General features: G+C 38.1%; 1 protein-coding gene across 3 annotated transcripts in view; it reads left to right on the top strand.

The window, feature by feature from the left end:
- prkd2 (protein kinase D2) overlaps positions 1–21,936 on the top strand; it is a 41,462-nt gene that overhangs the window by 12,838 nt on the left and 6,688 nt on the right. For 2 of the 3 annotated variants that reach the window (XM_056262470.1, XM_056262469.1), the window contains 9 exons: positions 12,196–12,334; positions 13,497–13,628; positions 13,806–14,002; positions 16,575–16,758; positions 17,349–17,426; positions 17,578–17,740; positions 19,245–19,356; positions 20,746–20,823; positions 21,154–21,466. In XM_056262470.1, the coding sequence (XP_056118445.1) occupies positions 12,196–12,334; positions 13,497–13,628; positions 13,806–14,002; positions 16,575–16,758; positions 17,349–17,426; positions 17,578–17,740; positions 19,245–19,356; positions 20,746–20,823; positions 21,154–21,466 (1,396 nt within the window). The remainder of the gene's footprint in view (positions 1–12,195; positions 12,335–13,496; positions 13,629–13,805; positions 14,003–16,574; positions 16,759–17,348; positions 17,427–17,577; positions 17,741–19,244; positions 19,357–20,745; positions 20,824–21,153; positions 21,467–21,936) is intronic. The other variant, XM_056262471.1, reaches the window with a different exon arrangement.

The raw sequence follows: 21,936 nt of genomic DNA, 5'->3' as shown, positions 1-21,936 counted from the left end.
TTAGGCCTTATGTTTGCGAAGATTTTTTTTTGTTCATTGATAGACTGAAAGATAGTATTGAAAATAACATTATGTTTGAACGTCTCACAATAGATTTGTCAACTTTAGTTTAATCTGCTCTTGGCATTGTTCAAAATACAGTTATCTAATGTCTAGATCTATTCAAACCAAGCTATCAAAAGATTAGGTATCACTTTATTGACCGTAATGCATCAGAGAGCTTGATACACAAAAAGACGCATGTTTGACCCTTGTCTTCAGTGCTTAGGACTGTGTGAAGTCATTTTCAGATAAAGAAGCAGGGCTGGGCATAAAAAGCCGCATAAACTGCGTGTGTGTGCGCTGTAAACACTGAGGAAATGGCGGTGATGATGAAAAGCGGAACTCTAGTCTATTAGTTTGTTTCTCACTTCTCTGTTGCTATTTTTGACCCAGATTCTCATGCTGTCACACAGTCCTCTCTAGGTTTAGCGACCCTGTAATTTCTCTTTTCTTTTCTTTTACCTGCAATGTAGAGGTTTTCAACCTCAGGGTCACAACCACAGAGATGTACAGTAGATGAGGTCGCAGGAGATTCCTATAAATAATAACTTCTGTAAAATAATTTTTCAATTATAGTATTATTTATTATACGTTTTTAGAGACATAAAAAATGTCCCGCTTCTCTTGAGCTTAAAATATTGCAAAATGTAGTCAACACACAATGTAAATTTGAGAACCGAAAATGTCTTGGTTAGAAATAGAATAGAAAAATAATAAAAACAATTCTCAACAAAAACGTCCCAAAAAAAGCATAACATGCCAAAATAGTCTATTCCTACGTTGCCTGCATGGTGCTCTTGAATGTGGATCTCTGGTTGCACACTGTCTCTATTAAAGCAGGGCTTTAAGTCCTGAATTGGAGCAATGGGCATTTCCATTACAATTAGTTGATGTTTGGAAAGTACACAAAGGGCCATCTAAGGAAAAAGTGACTTCTCGTTCCATTATTAAGGAGTTTGTTTGTAAGAACCAGGCCTTGACGTGTGGGAATATTAACAGACTGAAGTGGGTCATGGTGTTGCAAACATTCATTCTAAACCTGCTGTGGCCAAACTGTGTTCGCATTGTCAAACCATGGTCTTGGTCATGTGACCATGACCATATCACAGAATGAAGCCACAAAGTGGTTAAGGGGGTTCACAGATGAATGTTATATATGGATCAGAGGCAGTCTTTGCGATAGAGAGAGTTTGAGGCCCCCCAGTGAGAAAAAAAGACAAAAACAGTTTTGACTGCTATTACTTTATTAGCTATATCTATTATATTTACCATTAGCTACGTTTACATGGACACCTTTTGGTTCAATCAGAATGAAATCAAAAATCCGATTGATGAATCCGAACACGGTGTTTACATGAACGATAAATAAAGTAATCGGGTTGATGTGCGCATTAATGCCACAAGATTCAAATCGGAATTTATTTTTTTGACATGCATATGCCTCTGTTCGTGCATAACTATTCTCCTCTATTGGTTCTTTACTTGTTTTAAACAGCAGACTTAATATTTATTCGTCTCTGGTCATGATTTGGACACAATGAGCATATGAACCTTTTTGCCGTGCCCAAACCCTGCGCCCAAAAGTTGTCTGTGAATGAGAGTCTGAAACGAGGACTGGTGGGACGTTGTCCTGCTTCACTTCACAGACACTGAGTGAAATGAGAATTTTAGAATAACGGGACCCTCATTTAGATGACACTTTATTCAAGGAAGAAAAGCTCATTCCGTACGTCATACGTCGTCATTACGGTATTTCAGCATCATTGCACATGCTGAGTCCTTATAGTTTTGGTTTTTGGTGTTTACATGTTCTCTCGATCGGATTACAAAAGGAATAAACCACCCCTTTCAATACAATCGAAATTCCAATTGGATCGAGCTCAATCAGATCTATTAAGGTGTTTACATGAAGGTTTTTTAGTCCGATTGAGCCGTCAATCTAGCCTGGTTTAAACCAGACCATTTTCAGTTATTCTGAGTTATGGTCTGGCAAAGCGTTATAGACAAATCATTTCCAGAGGGGCGTCACCAACGGACGTCGCGGATAGACCTAAACCCAATCAGAGCGATGAAGGAGATGACGTATGCAGAGCGGCGGTGAAACATCTCCGAGTGTTGTTCTTTGCTCGGTTTTTAACAAAAAGGAAATGTTCAAATCGCTTAAAACAGACGCGATAGCTGATTCGAACGAGTGATGTTCGACGGCGGCATCCATCTTTGTAATGTAGGCTACAAAACCTGCTTCAAAATCCCAGCGCTGACGTCATCATGTAAAGCCCGCCCCAACGTTTCTGATTGGTGGCTCGATTTCGACGGATTGGAAATGGGCTTGAATGAGCTCTTTGCCAGACTAACTTTCAGAGCAAATCTAAATTTGCCGGAAGTTGTCTGGGTTTTCCCAGGCTACCGTCAATCCGATTATAAGGGTCCATGTAAACGCAGCTTATGTTATCTCATATTTCACTCTTAATGAGACAATTTAATTGACAATTTTCCCATTCACATGGAACCGCGCAAACGATTGAAATCCCTGTATTATGCTGTGAGGCCAGTAGTTGGGGAGGTTTATATAACAACAGGTTTTCTTTACAAAGTTACATCGCCAACTACTGGCCTAGCAGCATAATACAGCGTTTGTAATCGTTTTCGCGGATCCGTGTGAATGGGGATCGTTTTGACAATGTTGTCGTCTGTACGCGAAAACCGTAAAGGAAAAACGTTTCTGTTTTTAGGACATCATTGTTGTGTAAATGTACCCTTAATAAGTCACTGGTTTTGACAATGATTTGCTGCCACCTACTGGTGGATTGATTAAATGAGTTATTAAGATTCCATGCTGGTTTTTTTTGGGACATCTGGGACATCTATGTCCCCCAAAACTATGTTGCTGTTTAAATTAACACCCAAAACGCATAAGTTTTGTTTTTAGTTGAACACAGTGTTGTGTACACAGCCCTATTTTTGAGTGCAAAACCCCTGTTTGAAGTGAAAGGGGTGAAACATAGCAAAGGCCGCTATGTGTGCATGTCCATATGTCTTTCACTAGAGGACAAAGTTAAATAAGCGAAGTTAGCAGTATATCAATAAATAAAACAAACAGACTACAATTCTACTAAAGTACCCTGAATCGTAGTTACCATTTAAAGTACCATTGTATGTTACAAAGTACTTTAGTATTAACATCTGATTATTATTGTTATGATTGTATGAATTATTTTTAGTGTCAAAAGACTATATCTTCAATTTGTGTTAGTGTTCCAATTACTTAATTTATGTTAGCCTAGTAGCTTAACTGTAGCTTATATAAGTAATTCCTATTTATTAAAAGTAAACCAATTTAATGATGAAAAATTAATTAAAGTTTTTTTAAATTTCTCCACAGAGACAAGAAACATGTTAACAGTCAAATGATATATATATTTATTTATGTATTTATTTTAATATATTTATTATAATATGTAATAATATATACATATATATATATATATATATATATATATATGTAAATAAATTATTTGACTGTCAACGTGTCAAACATGTCAAAATAATACATACATAAAACTACATCATACATTTTTATAAAAGACACTTTATGGTTATTGGCCATAAAGACAACTAATATTGCAAGTGAAATATTACATTCTTTTCGTGGATTGTTCACTTGCAGTTTTGATGTCTGCTTCACAATCTGAGCTACTTTAAAAAAGCTAGTCGTCGCATTGGGAGATCAACGGTGCAGTTTATTTGATACTAGATTTTTATTAGAAGCTGTTGCCAGATCAGCCCAAATCCCTGGAGCGCACTGGGGATCACCCTTTATTGATATTTGATAGGTAATATGAGGAGGGAGAAAACAGTTCACACTTGGGAGTGCAAATAAATGTCACTCATCTTTATTACTTTGTCAATCCAGAGATTTGCAATATTACATGTAAGCAGAGGGCAATGGCTATTTATAGCGTGTGGTTTTATGTCAACGTGCTCATGTCTGGTGAGACAACACCGGGTCAAAGTCCTGACGGATGTTGTGAAAGATGTTTGTGTAGACTGCGCTGAGAAGAGAAGAGAAGAGAAGAGAAGAGAAGAGAAGAGAAGAGAAGAGAAGAGAAGAGAAGAGAAGAGAAGAGAAGAGCAAAGGTTTCCATAATTCATCAGAGTCATAATGGGCGCAGCCGCCCGAGACCATGTGGGAAACACAATCCTAGTCAACACAAAGCACCCATAGAAACACTGCGCTGTCTCCAAGCAAAGCCCAGGGAATGGCAGATATGATTGCACCAGCATCTATTGTCTGTGCCACTGTGCAAACATGCATAAGAACAATTGAGGATACATATGTAGCCAAGCGATTTGTGGCCGATAGTTTGCCCTAAGGTCCATACTGTAAAATCCCACAGTGGTCTGGAAAAACATCTTATTTGCCACCAGTTTAATTGGCTAATAAAAGAAGCATTGGGTTAGTACATAGTAGCAAGCCGCAAGTGCGTGTTGTAGTTAAACAATAAGCATACGTACGCAGGCAATTGAATAATGCACATCTTATTAAATTGACGATGTATGTAAAGCAATAGTGATTATTGCACATGAAAAAAACCCCAACTAAAATTAAGATGTTTACATGCAACCTAGGCTCATTGGAAAAAGTGCCTCTACCAACATATACCTATACTTTCAAGTCAATGCAGTAAAACATCAACAACTTTTGCTCCTTTAGACACAAATTATTATATCTGGGGCATATTAATAAATGTCAATTAAAAGAATCAATTAATAAAGACTTATTTTCATGTGGTTTATAACCTCATAACCAGAGTGCATAGTGCATGTAAACTAATGAACTTTTAGCGCCACTAACCGGGCATTTAATTTCCAAACTGCCACCATATGCCACACACACTTTGCCAGATACAAGTTCATCTGTTTCAGATAAAACTGACTGAATCCGATTTTAGTGCCATTCATTGGACATTTCACTTTGAAAGTGTTCTGAAACTTGACAGAAGCAATGTAATATCATTTTGCAGAAATGTTTCACCAATAAACATGGTTTGTTTGTTTACATAGCCTAGAGAAACCCCTTTAATCCAATTTCCATGCTGTTTTCCATTTCTAAGATTATTTGTCAAGAAATTAAAATTTTGCCCCTATTCATTTGAATTTTCACAGTTTGTTACTGCTCTTTTTATATACCAATTGAAAGCTACTCAACATATTGTTGTTAATGCACTTAAAGCCCAATCTCTACTCCGGTGCTTCCAACTACCAGTGACTTATGCATGACATATATGTGCCATATGTGTAAATATTATAATCAAAATGTATCTCTAAAAGTAATTGTTATTCCACAAATGTAACCCTGAAAAACATTTATTGCACATTTCAGCAGCACATGGATGTTTTCCTTTATTTCTTGCCAAGTGCCTCAAACAACTCTTGCTAGTATCTTTTATATATTAGATTCCACTAACCTTCCAAATACAGTAATTGTTTCTTTCTCAAAAGTGTTCATTGTAGCAGCCCACACCATCAGCAAATCAGATTAAGAGCTTGTAATTCTTTGTGTTAAACATAGTGAGTCATTGAACAAGTTGAAGCTGTTCTGAGACTGTAACAGTTTTATTCTATAGTTATACAATGGTACATAAATAATCGTTTGACTCATCAACCACTAAAGCAGAAATAATATGTGAAGCATGCAGCTTCATTAATTGCAGACAACCTTTGCCCATTTCAGCAAGAGCCTCAAGCCACTGTGGGACGGTTTTGCTTAAGGCCGCCTGCTGCTGTCAAGCATGTTTAGAGGCTGGTTAGAAGTTGCGGTAGCATGCCGGGTGTGGACTATAATCTTTGGCAGCAGCTCAAGCCTCTGGAAATAGACAATATGGAGGGTTGTTGACTTTCTTGTGGAAGCTTCAGGCAGAGGGAGGGAGTATTTTGGGCGGAAGGCAGGGACCTTGGTCCGTCTCTTCCTCTAAATGAGGTGGAGGTTAACCACATGTCCTCTGAAAGGAACACATGGGAATCCTTAGCCGGTTCTGGCAGTCAAAAAAACAGGAACTGGGTGGAAAGGTGTTGTTTGGGGTTTGGAGTGTAGTGATTCTCTAAACTCTTTCTCTTTCTTTTTGTCTCAGTTCGTTTCTTCCTGTCTTCCGCAACTGCGGGGAGCTTTGAAGCTCTCTGATGTCGTGTCTGGGTTTTGTTTTCTCACATCCCTCGCTCTTGTTCTGTAAATGATTTTTCCATGCTTGTATCACAACATCAACATGATCCCCTGCTGGATTGTACATCGGTCATTAGCATGTCAGTGATTGGAAAGTCCCACTAAAACTCCACCTTGGATGCAAGACAAGCGCACCAATTCTGGTTGAACCTTAAACCTGGTTTTACTTATTTACAGGATTCTTTGCGCATGAATGCATTTTTGTGTGTGCGTTAATCTGCAATCACACTAGACTAGTATACAAAATGTCTGCGGACACTGCAAGGTCGGAATGTGACTTAGGCCTTGTCCACACTAATACGTTTTCGTTTTTCTCCGTTCCATCCACACTGAGACAACGTTTTATTAAAGGGTCACTTCACCCATTTCAACATTAATCTTTATTGAAAGTGGGTTATATATGTAGTCGAAATGTAAAGGAAATTTTGAATTTGGTGCCCTCTTGACCGAGAAAAGACAGAAAATAACTTTAGGGCGCATTTGTATGTAAGACAACAACTCCCACAATGCACCACGTTGCACAGCTCCGCAAGCCACTCCCACTAATCCAGAACAGCGCAAACATCAGAGAAATCACTCTTCCGTCTACAAGGCTAACATTAGCTGCCAAAAGAGTTTGAAATTCATTTCACACAAAATGTCTAGTTAGTTGGCTGTGGCGAGCAGGACGAGGGCGAGGGACGTGAGAGGACGACGTGAGTGATAATGAACGACATCTGTGCAGCGGTCTCATATCTCTCACGGAGGAGCGGAAGCACAAAAGGAACAGGCCTGATTTTATGTTTTGTTTCTGTTGTGTGTGGCCAGCTGGCTTATACTTTTGTATTTGTTTATTTTACTATTAAAATGTTTAAATGTTCGCCGGTTCCCGCCTCCTTCTTCCCACAACAACGAACCAGGTTACATTGGCAAACTCATTAGCGAATTACTCCTCGTTTGTATTTCTTTCTATATGGTGAATTATTGCACGATACCTGGATGTTCAGTCAGAACATATGCGGTGCGACACTAGGATGGTTCACATCACAACACAAACGTCCGCTCGTCTGATTCAGAGATTTCGTCCAGGAGAAATTGCGATCGTTGAAATTCTCTGCAGCAGACTGTGTCCGTCGCGCACTGTGTCTGTGTCCGTCGCGCACATAGAGGTCGCGCACCGCGAGAGCACAGGCACCAGCAGTCCGCCCAGCTCGAGCCAGTCCGGGCTCCTCGTCCGCGTCAGGCGGCCGCCTCCTGCCTCCATCAGCCTCAGCTGCTCTTCACTATATTGCGGCTCGTAAAGATAGCCACGAACAGCGGATTCGAGCAGCAGAATTTCTAAATTCTCTTCTTCCATATCATGTTTAGTTTCTTCCGTCATTGTCGTAACTTCCTATCTCCACAGCGCTTGTTAGCTTAGCTTATAAACAAGATGGCTGATATTGATTTCAGGATCTGCAAGTGAAGTCCCACCCACTGATCTGTGATAGCTCTGTTAGCGCATTAGGTCCAACCCCCTATGGGCGGGTTTGAAAGGGTGGGAATTTGAGCTTGTAGTCTATACAGAAATCCCCCCTTTTTACACTTCCTCCTACAATGACGTCAAATGACGATTTTTGCGTCATTGTAGGAGGAAGTGAAAAAGGTAAATAGTGGATTTCTCTCGTCTCAGGGGAAAATGAAAGAATGTTGCACGACCATTCAATAGTATGACTGGTTGTCTAACAATGGACCTCTTAATGCAAATGGGTGAAGTGTCCCTTTAATGGAAACAAAGCTTTTTGAAAACGCTCTCCAAAGTGGATAAATTTGAAAAGGCCGTTTTCTCGTGTGTAGTGTGGACTGTCAATTCGGAGTTATGTAAAAACGATGATGTAAGTTTAGTCATGTGGCGCATATTGTAACAGTATATTTATACCGGTATTGTGCCTGTTATGTGCTAGTGCTTTTCACTTTCACACTGTTGGTAAAATATGTGACTTGCACACTCTTCATATCACAGTCCTGCAAAGATGACAGAAAATGTACTCACATTTCCTGTCCTGCGGCAATACATGAGAGCAGTTGCGTTTTAGACCAAACATAGGCTATGATGACTGAGTGCGATCTGGATGCATTAGGCAAATGGTGAGATTGGTAAAATTATCCAGTCGGAAGAATTGCGCAATAACTTTATTATTTATTTTTCCGTCTGTATCATCTCAGTAAGCTTTTGTGAGGTTTTTACTCATGCGCAGTAAGGTGAATTTAGTGTTTTCCAAAAGTTTCTCATCTACACTGAAACATCAGAAAACGCCTGAAAACGCTAGTGTGGACGGAGAGCTTTTTAAATGAAAACGCCGTTCTCAAATGTGTCCGGATTAAAGTAACCTTATTATGACGTATGTCACTCTGCAGTGTCTCTATATAAAACATAACACATAATAAATGCTGCTTCACTTTACTGCAATACTGCAATCCTGCAGATTTAAATTTACTTTCTTTTAGTTCTGTCAGGACCACTATCGTCAAATACGATTGACAAATAGCATACTGTTAGGATTGGCGGTATGGTTCTGTTCTGGGCAAGAACTCCCTGCGCATCCAGCCTAGCATGGATACGAGCAGGGAGAGCAGCAATAACCCCCCTTAGGGTAAACAGAACAGAACCAACATGAATGTATTGCAGATATCAATAATTCAAGATTTTAAAGTACAACATAATTCAAGAATTTATTCTGATTCAAGGGGAATCAGAATGCCATACTGACTGGACGAGAGGAGGAGCTGGGGATGGAGGAGGGTAATTGGCTCCTGAGAAACGCGATAGCTGCTGATAATACTGAAGGAGCTTATATACGTGATAGGCGTCGTATTCCTATAGGTAGACGTGGATCAGCTGAGAGTCAGCTGATGCGAGCTTGACTAACGTGACCTGCCAGAACTGACGCTACGCTTAATTTCAGCTAAAGGCAGCAATATACAGTAGTCAACATTTGAAGTGGATCAAAAAAGTTCAAAGTTGTCCTAAGACAAGAACGGGTATTGTTCACAATTCATGTATAACTTTGAATGAAGGTTTTGATCCACAAATGTTAACTACTGTACTTAATCAAAGAACGAACCGGTGTGACGTTTTCAATTAAAATAATTCAGGCCAAAACGACATTCGTTTGGAGTTCTTTCTGTGAGATCGAAACGTTCCTGAAAAGTTGTTCGAGCTGGTAAACACCTTTGAACTACCATTGGTCTGTGGTGATTTTTGTAATAGGTAGGTGTGGTTCTGAGGCTCCGCCTTCTTTGACGTGGAAATCTTCTCCGGTTCATTTCTTCAGTTCAGTCTGCCGAGGTTAGATGCGAGTAAAAACATGAACACACCGGAGAGCTGCTTTTTTAATTTAATAGAAATTGAAGTTCTATTGAAATTCTTATTGATAGACACATGGACACTGTTTTTTTCATGTTTGATAGTGTAAAGCTGCTTATTATAAAGCAATCTATTTTATAAAGTTCTATATAAATCAACGTGACGTGACTTAACTGGAGAACAGTGCTGAGCTCATGCAAACATATCCACATCACCATGATCAGATGCTTTCTTTACGGCTGTTTTCACCGCTGTCATTTTTGTTGTCTGTGAACCGAGTTTACCACTTAAACTTTGAAATGCCTCAAATTTGCATGAGCTTGTATTTTTTTTTGTCTCCCACATTCGCATGCGTATGAGTAGAAGTCAAGGGAAAGATATCATCCATGATTCCATGTTCCGCAGTGGAAAATCCCATTGACTTTCTCCAGTGCTGCTCGCCTCGCACATCCACAAAGACACAAAAAGAGGGCCCTTCGGTTAGGCTGCTGTTGGGATGACTTCCAGCTCACTGAGTTGTATGACATGCATTGAATGGGGCATTATAAAGTATTCAGGAGATCTGCTCCAACGATAAGGCCCTATGCATTTGACTGACATTATCAACCCCACGTCCCACACTCCTTTGACCTGCGGTATGGGGCGGCTATATCTTTTTTCATTCTTGTTGTTCCTTCATCCTTTATGTAACACTGCACCTATGTCATGCTATTGACTCTGCCCAGCTTTCTCATTTCGAAGTCGGTCCAAGTTGGCTTGTTCAGGTAGCTAATCTTCTCTTGCCAGGTAGTTGCTTGGTGCCAATTGGGATTTCACTCTACAATGATTGGCAGGCGACGGCTGTAATGCAGAAGTGCTCGGGTATCACACCCGACTGGCTCTCAGGCTTATAACTCACCATGGTCACAGCTGTCAGCCCAAAATGAAAGGCAACCAACTGAATCCACGATGCTAGATCACATGCTAATTAGCCCAAATGGTTTCTGCGTTGGAATCCCCCTGCAAGATCTTCATCAAAGAGCTGTTCTTCTGCTGCTCTACATGCCTGGTGATCAAAAGGCTTTGGATGTATATTATTTTTGTTGGTTTAATGTCGCCATATGGTTTTGAAAATGCTCTAAGCCGCAATTGAAAGTCCTTAAAGGGTTCAAGTCATACATTTTTGATCAGTTTTTGTTTTTCAGTTTTTGATTTGATTTGATTTATTAGAAAAAAAAAATGCATACAAGATGCCATCACAGTGACATTATACATTTATCAGAACTGTCGAGGATAACACAAGAAAGTTGCAAACTTATTTCCATTGTGGTCCTCGCTGTAGTCTGAGTTGAGGCCCATTAATAATGTTAGTCAAGGTTTTCATGCCCTAAAATCATTGGTAATGTAATATTACATTACCGTTTTCACCCTCTCGCTGACCAAAGTAAACTTTGTCTTGCATGTATAATGAGGTACAACGTTTTCTGTCGGATTCAGTAAGGTTTGTAGAAAACCGTTCTAGAAAATAACAGCCTCTTTGCAAAGGTTTGATTGTGACACATTGTGACACAAAACAAAACACATTTTGATGCACTCTTAATGGCATAATTTTGTCATCATTTACTTGCCCCTCTACACCCCCCATTTTTGATTGGCCATTGGGCTAGTTTTGTTCCGCGGACCTGGCAACCCTGATTGGGCCCCATTGACTTTCATTGTATGGACTGCACAGTTATTCTTTAAAATATCTTCTTTCATGTTCCACAAAATGATTGGAAGAACATATGGTGAGTAAATGATGACAGAATTTATATGTTTGGACAAAATCGATAACTAGAATTTTTAATGGCAAATGCAAGAAACCGCACAATGTTTGGCAAATGAATATGTTAATTATCATTAGTTAAATACTGAGTTAAAAAAGTTATACTACTTCTGGTGTTTATGAATAATATTAGGCTGTATATCCAGTTGCCTCCTTATTACAGTACTTCACTATGAAGAACTGACCCACGTGTATGAACAGACATTTTTCACATACATTTTGACTGTCAAAAGTTCAAGGAAAATTACATATTTATTAAACTCCTAAAACAACACAAACAACATGAAACCTCTAAATCCGTTCAGAAAAATTACGGCAGCTCTCGACTCAGCAGAGCTACACAAATTAAAAGCTCTTTTCTGCAACAACAGGAAATCTTCAAAAATGCAGCTGGCAGAAGCAAAAAACAACCCCCCCCCCCCACACACACACACACACACATACACACCCCTTGACGTGAAACACTTGCACAAATAAGAGAGGAGTTCCCTGATGGGTACACCTGCAAAAGTGCCACCCATTTTACACCATCAGGAACCTTTGCAGATGGCTCTTCAGTAACATGATGACCACCATTCCCAGTAACTGAGTCCAAAATGCTGGATTCACCATGTTTGACCATAAGCCAAAAATCTATGAAGGATGTTGTGGTTGTGTTGAGCTGCTGTAGTGCAGTGACGGTTGCTGACAACAGGAAAAGAGAAATATTACATCGGTGGAGTGCAGTGGTATATGCACCATTTAAGGTATATGCACCATAAATGAGGCTAATCAATTTATCTCGTTTTCCTTTGTTTTGTCCAGTTTCCTGAATGTGGCTTTTATGGGATTTATGACAAGATCCTCCTCTTCAAGCACGACACCAGCAGCAATAACATCCTGCAGCTGGTCAAGGCAGTGTCGGATATCCAGGAGGGGGACCTGGTGGAGGTTGTTCTGTCCGGTGGGTCATAGAGTTAACCAGTAGCTCAAAAGGCCTTCAAATTTGCTGCAACAAAGCTAGTAGAAGTCATTCATTATCAAGATTTGATGATTTCTGGGACATGAGCAACTGTTGACCTTTTTTAATTTCCCCCTAATGTAATTTGACTGAATCTGATTCCCATTATCATACTTATTTTAATTGAATGATTTTTTTCCCAATGATTGACCAATTCTGATGATAATAATAATGTGTCTACAGTAATACAAATATAAAGAGAATATAAAATAGTACTAAAATTACTAAAACTTAAATATAATTTAAAGCTAAATAAAAATATAAAAAATTAAAATGAAAACTGAAATATACAAATCAAGGCTAATTTAAAATATCAATAAATGCTATAATACGACATAAATAATACAACAACAAAAAAAACAGTATATTAATGAGAATTAATAACTCAAAAGTAAAATATAAAAAAACTCCTTTTCTTTATGCCAAATACTGCATGTTTTATAATTTGACCCCAGTCACACAAAATGTGTTTTTATTGTAAGATTTACCCATACAGAGCAACACATAGGGATGTTATTATGCTGTGACAAATGGAAACTGATTTTCAAGGAAGCACCAAAACATGAATCCACAGGCTCTGTATTCTTGTTTAGATTGTGTTTGTGAGTCCTTTTAATATCAAAGCACCTTTCAAAGACACAGTAGTGAACAGATATAAATGACAAATTTGGCACATTTTTTTTATAATGTTAAAATGGCTGTAAAGTCAATAGTCAAAATCAGAACGATAGCTTTTGTCACTGCATTGAAGGAATAGATCTGACCTGACTAGATCATATCAAAGTCCCATTCGGCCAATTTTGATTGTTTATCTGGTAGAGAAACTCATACAAGCTCCAGTTATTTGTGAGCCTGATGTCCGAGAGCCAAAGTGGATGATCAATTGTAATCAGCATTGAAGTGTTTTGAGAGGATGTTGAAATAATAGATTTGATAGAGCTGTACCAACTCGCATGGATTCAGACCAGGGCTGGATTTACCTCATGTCGTGACATAGGCAAAAGAAAATCCACATTGTGCTTAAACAAGGTTTGAATGATATTTGAGCTATTTTCATTGATGTCTCCTGATCTAATTTTTTTTTATTTTGTTGCTTATTCCGCAGCTGCTGCCACATTTGAGGACTTCCAGATTCGGCCTCACGCATTAAACGTGCACTCGTATCGTGCACCGGCATTCTGCGATCACTGCGGCGAGATGCTTTTCGGCCTGGTGCGCCAAGGACTCAAATGCGATGGTGGGGACTGGTCATACTTGTGACTCATTCAAACAAAGCTAAATTTGTGAGCTGTCATGTGATTTTATCTAGCCTATTTCCCATGACCTAACTTGCTCACTTTTAAATCCATCAAATATGGACATGAGCATGACATAAGTGTCCATTTTTTTGCCCTTTCACTGTCTCCCCCTGCAGGCTGTGGATTGAATTACCACAAACGCTGTGCCTTTAGCATTCCCAATAACTGCAGCGGGGCGAGGAAGCGGCGCCTGTCCACCACGTCCCTCACCAGCAGTCAGTCCCTGCGTCTGTCCACCTCAGAGTCCCTCAGCAGCATCAACAGCAGCGTGACGTCTGAGGATACCAGCCTCATACGATCCCACACCCAGATGGTACAGGACACACGAACACTCGGTTTCATGTTTCCACAAAATTAAAATCAAGAAACATACTGTTCGTTTTTCAATAAAAACAGCAGTTGTTGAGGGCACAAATTTAAAAAAAATTAAGCATGAAATGAAGCTTTGGATGAAGCATCTGCTAAATGAATACATTTAAAAAGTGCACATCTTGATTTCAAGTGTTTTTTTTAAAATAAAAATGTAGCACTGTACTTCAGAATTGTAAAATTTTCAGATAATAGTTATATGTACAGTACATATATATATATATATATATATATATATATATATATATATAGTAAAAGGTATATAGTATAGTACTAGTCATGGTGAGTACTGGAACATATTGAGTCATCAGCCACCCAAATACCACATACAGTTATTTTATTATTTAACCTACCTCCCAAAAAATATATGTTTTTTTTTTAATTATTATTATTATTATTATTTTTTTATTATTATTATTTTTGTATCGCAAGTTAACAAAAACATTGTAGTTTATACAAGATAACAGATCATTGAATTATATACACATACAAAAGAAGGAAAGACGTACATGGAGCACACACAATGTAAACAAAACAAAAACAAACAAAAAAACAGCTAAATATAAATATATCGATCTAGTGATGTATGCAGGTACATTGGTAATTTTAAGCAATGGGATATTTTAGAGATTTAGATAGAAGCAATATTGAGATATTCATAGTAATTGTAATAGAATTGTAGTAGATGTAGAGGCAGTGTTCATACTAATAATAATAATTATAAAAAAGATAAAAAATAGTGGCGGTAGTACTTGGCAACAAACAGCATTCATGAAAATAAAAGTAGGAGTGGTAGTAGTGGTAGCACTGTATTTTTAATAATAATAATAGTAACTATAATAATACTTTTAGATCAGTAAATACAATTATTGTGAATATACACTATTCTCTGGGCCTGGGAGCCATTCTACCATTGCCGGTGAGCACAACCAACAGACCTCCCCGACATAGACCCCTCACCGTCAACGACACCCAGCCCCAACAGTTACACCTCTGTTTCGCTGAGTCTTCCTCCGCAGAGTAAGATGGGGCACCATAACAGGCACCTCCAGACCAAGCTCACCTAGTCTGGTTGTGACCTGACAGGACATAAGTCAAGTTTGGTTGCCCCTTTGTTTTTGTTTTTTTCTGTTCTTTTTTTTCCTCTTTCCCCCTTTTTCCTCCTTTTCTTTGGTAATCTGTGGCTTAGACCCTGGTGTACACTGGTTAGCTCCCTAGCCAGAGACACCACATCCAGCCCAAATATCCGTCCACCATATTTTTTTTACTTGACGGAAGGGATTGGGGGCATGGACGTGTTACTAATGACCGTGTTGAGAAGATGTGCCAGTCGCATCCACCGACAGCACCTAGAACATCGCCTGACCCAGGTCATTTATATTTACCATGAAGATTTTATAATATCAATACTACTATCCCTACTACCACCATCTCAAAAAAAAAAAAAAAAAAAAAAGCATTAATATGCGGTTTTTACATGAAAAATTACGAGTATAATCGTATAATCGTTACGAGTATGTTTTTATTACTCAAGTGTTACTACATACTTCTAAAGAAATTTTCTAAAAGTAGACTATTTAAAAGTTCACCCAAAATCTCAAACGCTTGAAATGACTTTTGTGTTTGGTTGCACAAATCATGACTTGATCATGTAGTAACACTTGAGTCATTACTAGTTAGTTCCCATGATCTTCACTTTAGAATACGGATCCAAATAATTAGTAATTCCCATAGAAGTATGAAGTACCACTTGAGTCATTACTAGTTTGTGACCATGATTCTTACAGTAGTTACTTATGAAAAGCCAATAAAGTGTAGAATCTTCTAATCACTCACAAGATATGCACACACACACACACACACATATATATGAGCTAGGAGACATACATAAAAACATAATTTTTTGGGAGGTAGGTTAAATAATAAATAACTGTATATGGTATTTGGGTGGCTGATAACTCAATATGTTCCAGTACTCACCATGACTCTAGTAGTGATTCAATGCCAGTCCAGAAGAATGCCGGAAAATTGGCCACAGGACAAGTAAGGTCCCGACAACTGCATTTAAAAATCCATTTCTTTAAAATTATTCAGTTGTTAAATACACAGTATAGGCCAATTATTAACAGCTTTCCCAAATCATAAGTCTGCTATGCTATTACATATTGATAATGTAAACAACCTTGTGTATTCGTTTACAGTAGCAGTTAAAATGTTAATGTAGTGCTAGTAATTTGTCCTGCATTAGTTATTGATAAGTTTTGCATGAATTATGAACATTTTCAGTAGTTCTCTGGGAAGCATTAAAAAAAATAGTAGTTATTGATTAGTTAATAGTGAAGTACCACTTTCTTCTGTGCGCTATTACTTACTAATTTGTTAATCAGAGTTTCTTGTTAGTTAATAGTAGTTACTAGATTGTTAATATTGTGTTACTCATTGGTTCTTGTGTAGTTATTCATTAACGAAGGAACCATATTCTAAAGTGTTACCATATAATGTTGGTCTCTCTCCAGCCCCGCACCCCCAGTGAGGCCAGACGCTTTTACACCGGGCGGCCCGTCCACCTGGACAAGATCCTCATGACTAAAGTGAAGGTCCCGCACACATTTGCCGTTCACTCATACACGCGCCCCACTGTGTGTCAGTACTGCAAGAAACTGCTGAGAGGACTCTTCCGCCAGGGACTCCAGTGCAAAGGTTTGACAGTCACGCTCAATACATCACCCGAAAAAACCCCCCAAAAAAACATTGCCCTGACTTTACAAATTGGTAATACAGAACAGTTAGGAATGCCATCTGTTTATGATCTATTATTGAATTCCTCATTTTCCTGCATATTGACCCATGCTGATGTTGTACCAATGAGGTGATCAGATTGATTTTGCTGTAACGATCGGCTGACTGTACATTATACTCCTTATTAAGTTACAGTAATTAATTACTTAGGAGTCCCTAACACTGCACATAGACAACAGTTATTTGTAAATTGTAATACCATTTCACAATATTACTGTTTTTTTTTACTGTTTTTTAATCAAATAAATGCAGTTTGGTGAGCAGAAGTTTGACTTCTTTCAAAAACAAATTTTTAATTTGTAGTGTAGTTTGTAATATAGAAACTCAGTCTAGAGAGACGAACATTACACAGAAATATTTGACTGCCCACAATTAGTAAATCCAAAGAAGTTAATTTAAAAGTAGCATATTATGTAGTAAGTTAATTGAAAAACTGCATTGCTAATATTTATATTTGATTTAGCTAATAACACTTGTTTTATTTCTTTTAGACTGCAAGTTCAACTGCCACAAGCGATGTGCATACAAGGTCCCAAATGACTGTTTGGGAGAGACTCTTGGTAATGAGTGTGAGAGAAACATTGTTGACATGATGGACATTAACACATTTGGATTATTTGAACTGTGTGTTGCTTCTGTGAACATGTTATTATTGTTTGTCACTTCATTGTGCTTGTATGTGACTTTTTTTTACCTCTTTCCTCTCTGTCTTTCTCTCAGACATATTAAGTCCAAGCACAGACACGGAGGTGCCGATGGACTACAGTAATGAGTTTTCTGAAACTGATAAGTCTTCTATGATGGACGACTCAGACGAGGCCTGTAGTATCCCCGGGTCTTTCTCCCCAGACAGCGGCCAGGATGGAGCCAGTGGAGACCAGAGGTAGTTAGACAGGTTTTAGACACACAGATAAAAATACAACTTTAAGGTCTGTTCATAATAAACAAAGCAGAGTGTCTATTTACACCAAGTACAAATATCTCACCTTGTTGGCAGAGGCTATTTGCACTAACTACACCCACCAATGTCGGGTTGAGCCAGACAAAATTAAAAAAGAAACCAATCTGATAACAGGAGCAGTAGCATGGAGAGAAAGTGGCCGCTCACATCGCGTCTAAAAACAACGGCCGCACCGCTTTCTCCTTCTTTCCAAAGCGCTCGGGAGCTTGCGCTCCCCATGACGATGAGGAAGTTTCAGCAATGTATAAAAGTAGCTCTGCTACAAAAAAATTTTCTGTAGAAGAGAAATAAAACAGCTGTTCCTCCATCTTGGAGCAAATCTCCATTTAAAATAACAAACTTTAAAGACAAGGCATGTGAACAGCCCCTTAGGCGGCTGGCATTAGCTTGACCTACCCAAGTTCAAATTGTCTTTTTCCTAACTCATTCTTCTCCCTTTTCCAATCGCCTATCAGCTCGGAAGAGTTAATTTTAAATAAAAATCAAGAAAATAAATTGGCTAATGGGCGTTTAATAGTGGAAATAACGTTTTTAACGGTTATTTAAATCTTTCCACGCCGTATGTGGGATTTTCTGTCATTTATGAGACGACGCTTCCCCGCCATTGACAGAATTTTCGGGCTTTCCGTATTTTCAGTGTTATATGGTAGGGGGCGTTATTGTGCATTTTATGAAAGAGAGCAGAATCTCTGGATCAAAACAAAGACAAAAAACGAGCAGAAACTAGATAAAACCATTGCTTATGCATGTTATAGTCTTTGAAAAAAATGCGCTTTTCTCAGCTTTTTGTTCAAAATGTTGCATTTTTTATGAAACGTACCCACATTCAAGTATTGATTAAAAGGAATGCATGCATGAAGCTAGAATAAAAGGTACCTTGTTGTTTAAAAGTTTTATATATTTATATATATATATATATATATATATATATATTGCATGTTCAGATATGCATACAACTAAATATTCTGGGGGCCATTACATTTTTGTGAAAATTATCAAAAAAAAGCTGGCGGGTAACTTAAAAGAAAAGAAATGCTGATGGGGAAAGTTAATAGGCCAGACCTTTAATTGAAATTGGACTATAAATAGGGCTTATGCAAATCTTACACACCAAAAATGTGTAATCATGAAAAGGTCCATTTAAAATGAGATAAAGCATATCGATGGAGCCCTTCGCTTCGAGTGTGAAAATTCGATTATTTTTTTGTCTCATAGTGTAGGTCAATTTTTATATTTCCCTCTGAGAAAAAAAAAAAGATGACCAATAAGATATAAGCTTTTTGCAAACTATTCACTGGCAATTCATGCTGCTTTGTTGTGTCTCTCTTTATTCAGCATACAATTGCCTGCGTACCTCTACTGTATGCCTGTCACACACACCTCATGAATGTATGTCCTGACTGTCTGCTGTCATGTCTCTCTCCAGTGCTAATATTCCTCTGATGAGAGTAGTGCAGTCCATCAGGCAGACCACACGTCGCTCCAGCACGGCCATCAAGGAAGGCTGGATGGTGCAATACAGCAACAAGGACACACTGGTACTTCCTCTCACTGCTAGCTAACCTGAAAGGGACAGTTGACCCCAAAATTTATATTATTCACTCTCATGTCGTTCCAAATCCGTATGGCTTTTTTCTTTCTTTCTGTGGAACCCAATTGGTGATCTTTTGAAGAACATCTTATCTTTATTTAACAATAGATCTGTGCCACTTCAATATAAAATGCAGATCTCAACTATCGATGTATTAATTCAAAATGAAAACTGTAAATAAATAAATCACTTCTCAAATTTACACATAAATTATGAATTTAATACTTAAATATTTATTTAATTGTCTAATATGATTTTCAGTGCATCGATTCATTTTAAATGTATTTATACATTTATCTTTTGCTTTTCTTTATTCGTTTGCCAAATGCATTTGTCTAAAGCTTTTTTTAAATGCAATTTTAATGTTGCCTTTAAAATCAGGCGTTAATGTGTTATTTATTTTTATTACATTTAACTGATATTTTAAAGATGAACTACATTAACAGTTTTAAATCTATGTATTTATTTGTCAGTTTGAAAAGTCATCTATCTGTCTAGTTTTTTTACATTTTAAATTAATAATGGATAATTTCATTACTTCAAATGATACTCGTAGTCTAGAGAGATCTGTTGTTGAGTCTTGCAGATGAAGTTATCAACCTTGGCAATGAGCTAATTCAATGCTTGTGTAATAATGCATATAATTATTTATTTATTGAAATATTTATTTATTGATTTAACTTTAAACAGTTTGGCACTAGTTGTGGTAGTCTTTAAAATGAAACCCCCAGTCCATATCACTTTAATCATTTGAACAATAGTGACAAGGATATTCTTCAAAAAAATGTGCACTACAGGTTTGGAACGATAAAGGATGAGTAAATGAAGAAATTTTTGCGTGGAGTGTTCTAGAGTTTTCTCTCTAGTCTTTACACTGTCCTTACCTCACTACCAAACATCGCTATTGATAGTTCTTTCTGCATTCTGCACTATAATATCAGCAAATCTTCAGCTTTTTAATCACTGCCTATTCTTGGTGTCCCCTGCTGGATTACTATTGGAGTCGGTATTGATTTGTAAGAATGAATAGCCGTAAATGTCATTCATAGTGTGTTTGGTGCTTCTAGGCGAGTATTTCCACAAAGAATGGATGTTCTCTTTCTAAAATTGGCTAGACATTGATATATTGACCTGTTCTTGGCCTCCTGTGTAGCATTTTACTCCTCTAGCCTTTTCTTTCTAACTTTCCTCTTGATGTTTCTCTTGCGTCCTCCTTTTCTCTTCAGCTCTGTTTACCCTTCGCTTTCTTCCTCCTGTCTGCTGGGGTGAAGCTGACCCCCAGCACCAACTCCTTGTTGACCTATGACCTTTGACTTCTCACTCCACCCTCCAACAGAGGAAGAGACACTACTGGCGCCTGGACTGCAAATGCATCATCTTATTTCAAAACGACACCACCAACAAGTACTACAAGGTAGAATCTCTATTTATGGTTTAATGACTGTTTATAAACACTGTGAGCTAAATTGCACATGAAGAGGGAGTTAATGCGTATGTGGAAATGCCACATTACATTATGCATTCACAATGACAGATGAAGCATGAATATTCTTGGTTCATGAAATAATTCACTATGAATGGTTTTCACAAGCTATTTGGTCATCGAGGTGACTACACATGTAGAATTACTTGGTTTGATGTATCATTTCAGTTAATTATTGTAGATCCTGTTGTGAAATTAACCTCTGTGCACTTTGTCTGAATGATTGAGTGTCTAATTTGCCTCTTTTGTCTGCCTCTGCAGGAGATCCCGCTCTCAGAGATCCTGGAGGTACGCCCAGCGCGCGATTTCTCTCTCGTACCTGCCGGCACCAGCCCCCATTGCTTTGAGATTATGACAGGTACCATGATCTACTTCGTTGGCGAGGACCCCAACACCACCCCGTCCCCGTCATCCAGCGTGTATGGCCTGCCCATCTCCTTCACCCCCTGCAGCGTTGCGCCCAATAGCGGGGTGGGACGAGAGTTTGCCAAAGGCTGGGAGACTGCTATACGTCAAGCCCTTATGCCAGTCATCTTCCAAGACAACCCTCCAGCAGAAGGTCACACCCCTCACCGTGAGTGAAAAGTGTGATAGTACATACATAATCCTGAATCCCGTGCACATTAGGGGGAATGTCAGTGTATGACACCTTAACAAAAAAATTGGTTATGTGGAGGATTTAGATATAGTTCAGTAGTATGATGCTAATTTTTTATTTGGACTATTTAGAAATACATGAAAAATGTTGTTCATACAACAAAACTGCATTATTTGAAATTATCAATGATAATTATTGTAGAGCTTAGTCAAAAATGTCTTGATGGTTTAACTGAACATGTGCCATTACAAGGATGAAATTCTCGAAAAAAATAATTTTGCATAATAGTATGGCTAAATTTTATTTTTTTAAAAGAGTAATGAAACAATTAAAAAAAAAAATATATATATATATTGAACTTTTTTTTTTTAGATCGGGAAAGGTCTATATGACCAACAGCATTATATGTCGACTCGCTGCCCACGAGGCTATTGCCGCCAACATAT

Source organism: Rhinichthys klamathensis, unplaced genomic scaffold (genome assembly GCF_029890125.1).
Source record: "Rhinichthys klamathensis goyatoka isolate OS25496 unplaced genomic scaffold, OSU_Roscu_1.1 h1tg000192l_1, whole genome shotgun sequence".
Lineage (NCBI taxonomy): Eukaryota > Metazoa > Chordata > Actinopteri > Cypriniformes > Leuciscidae > Rhinichthys > Rhinichthys klamathensis.
This window is presented reverse-complemented; position numbering and strand designations above follow the sequence as displayed.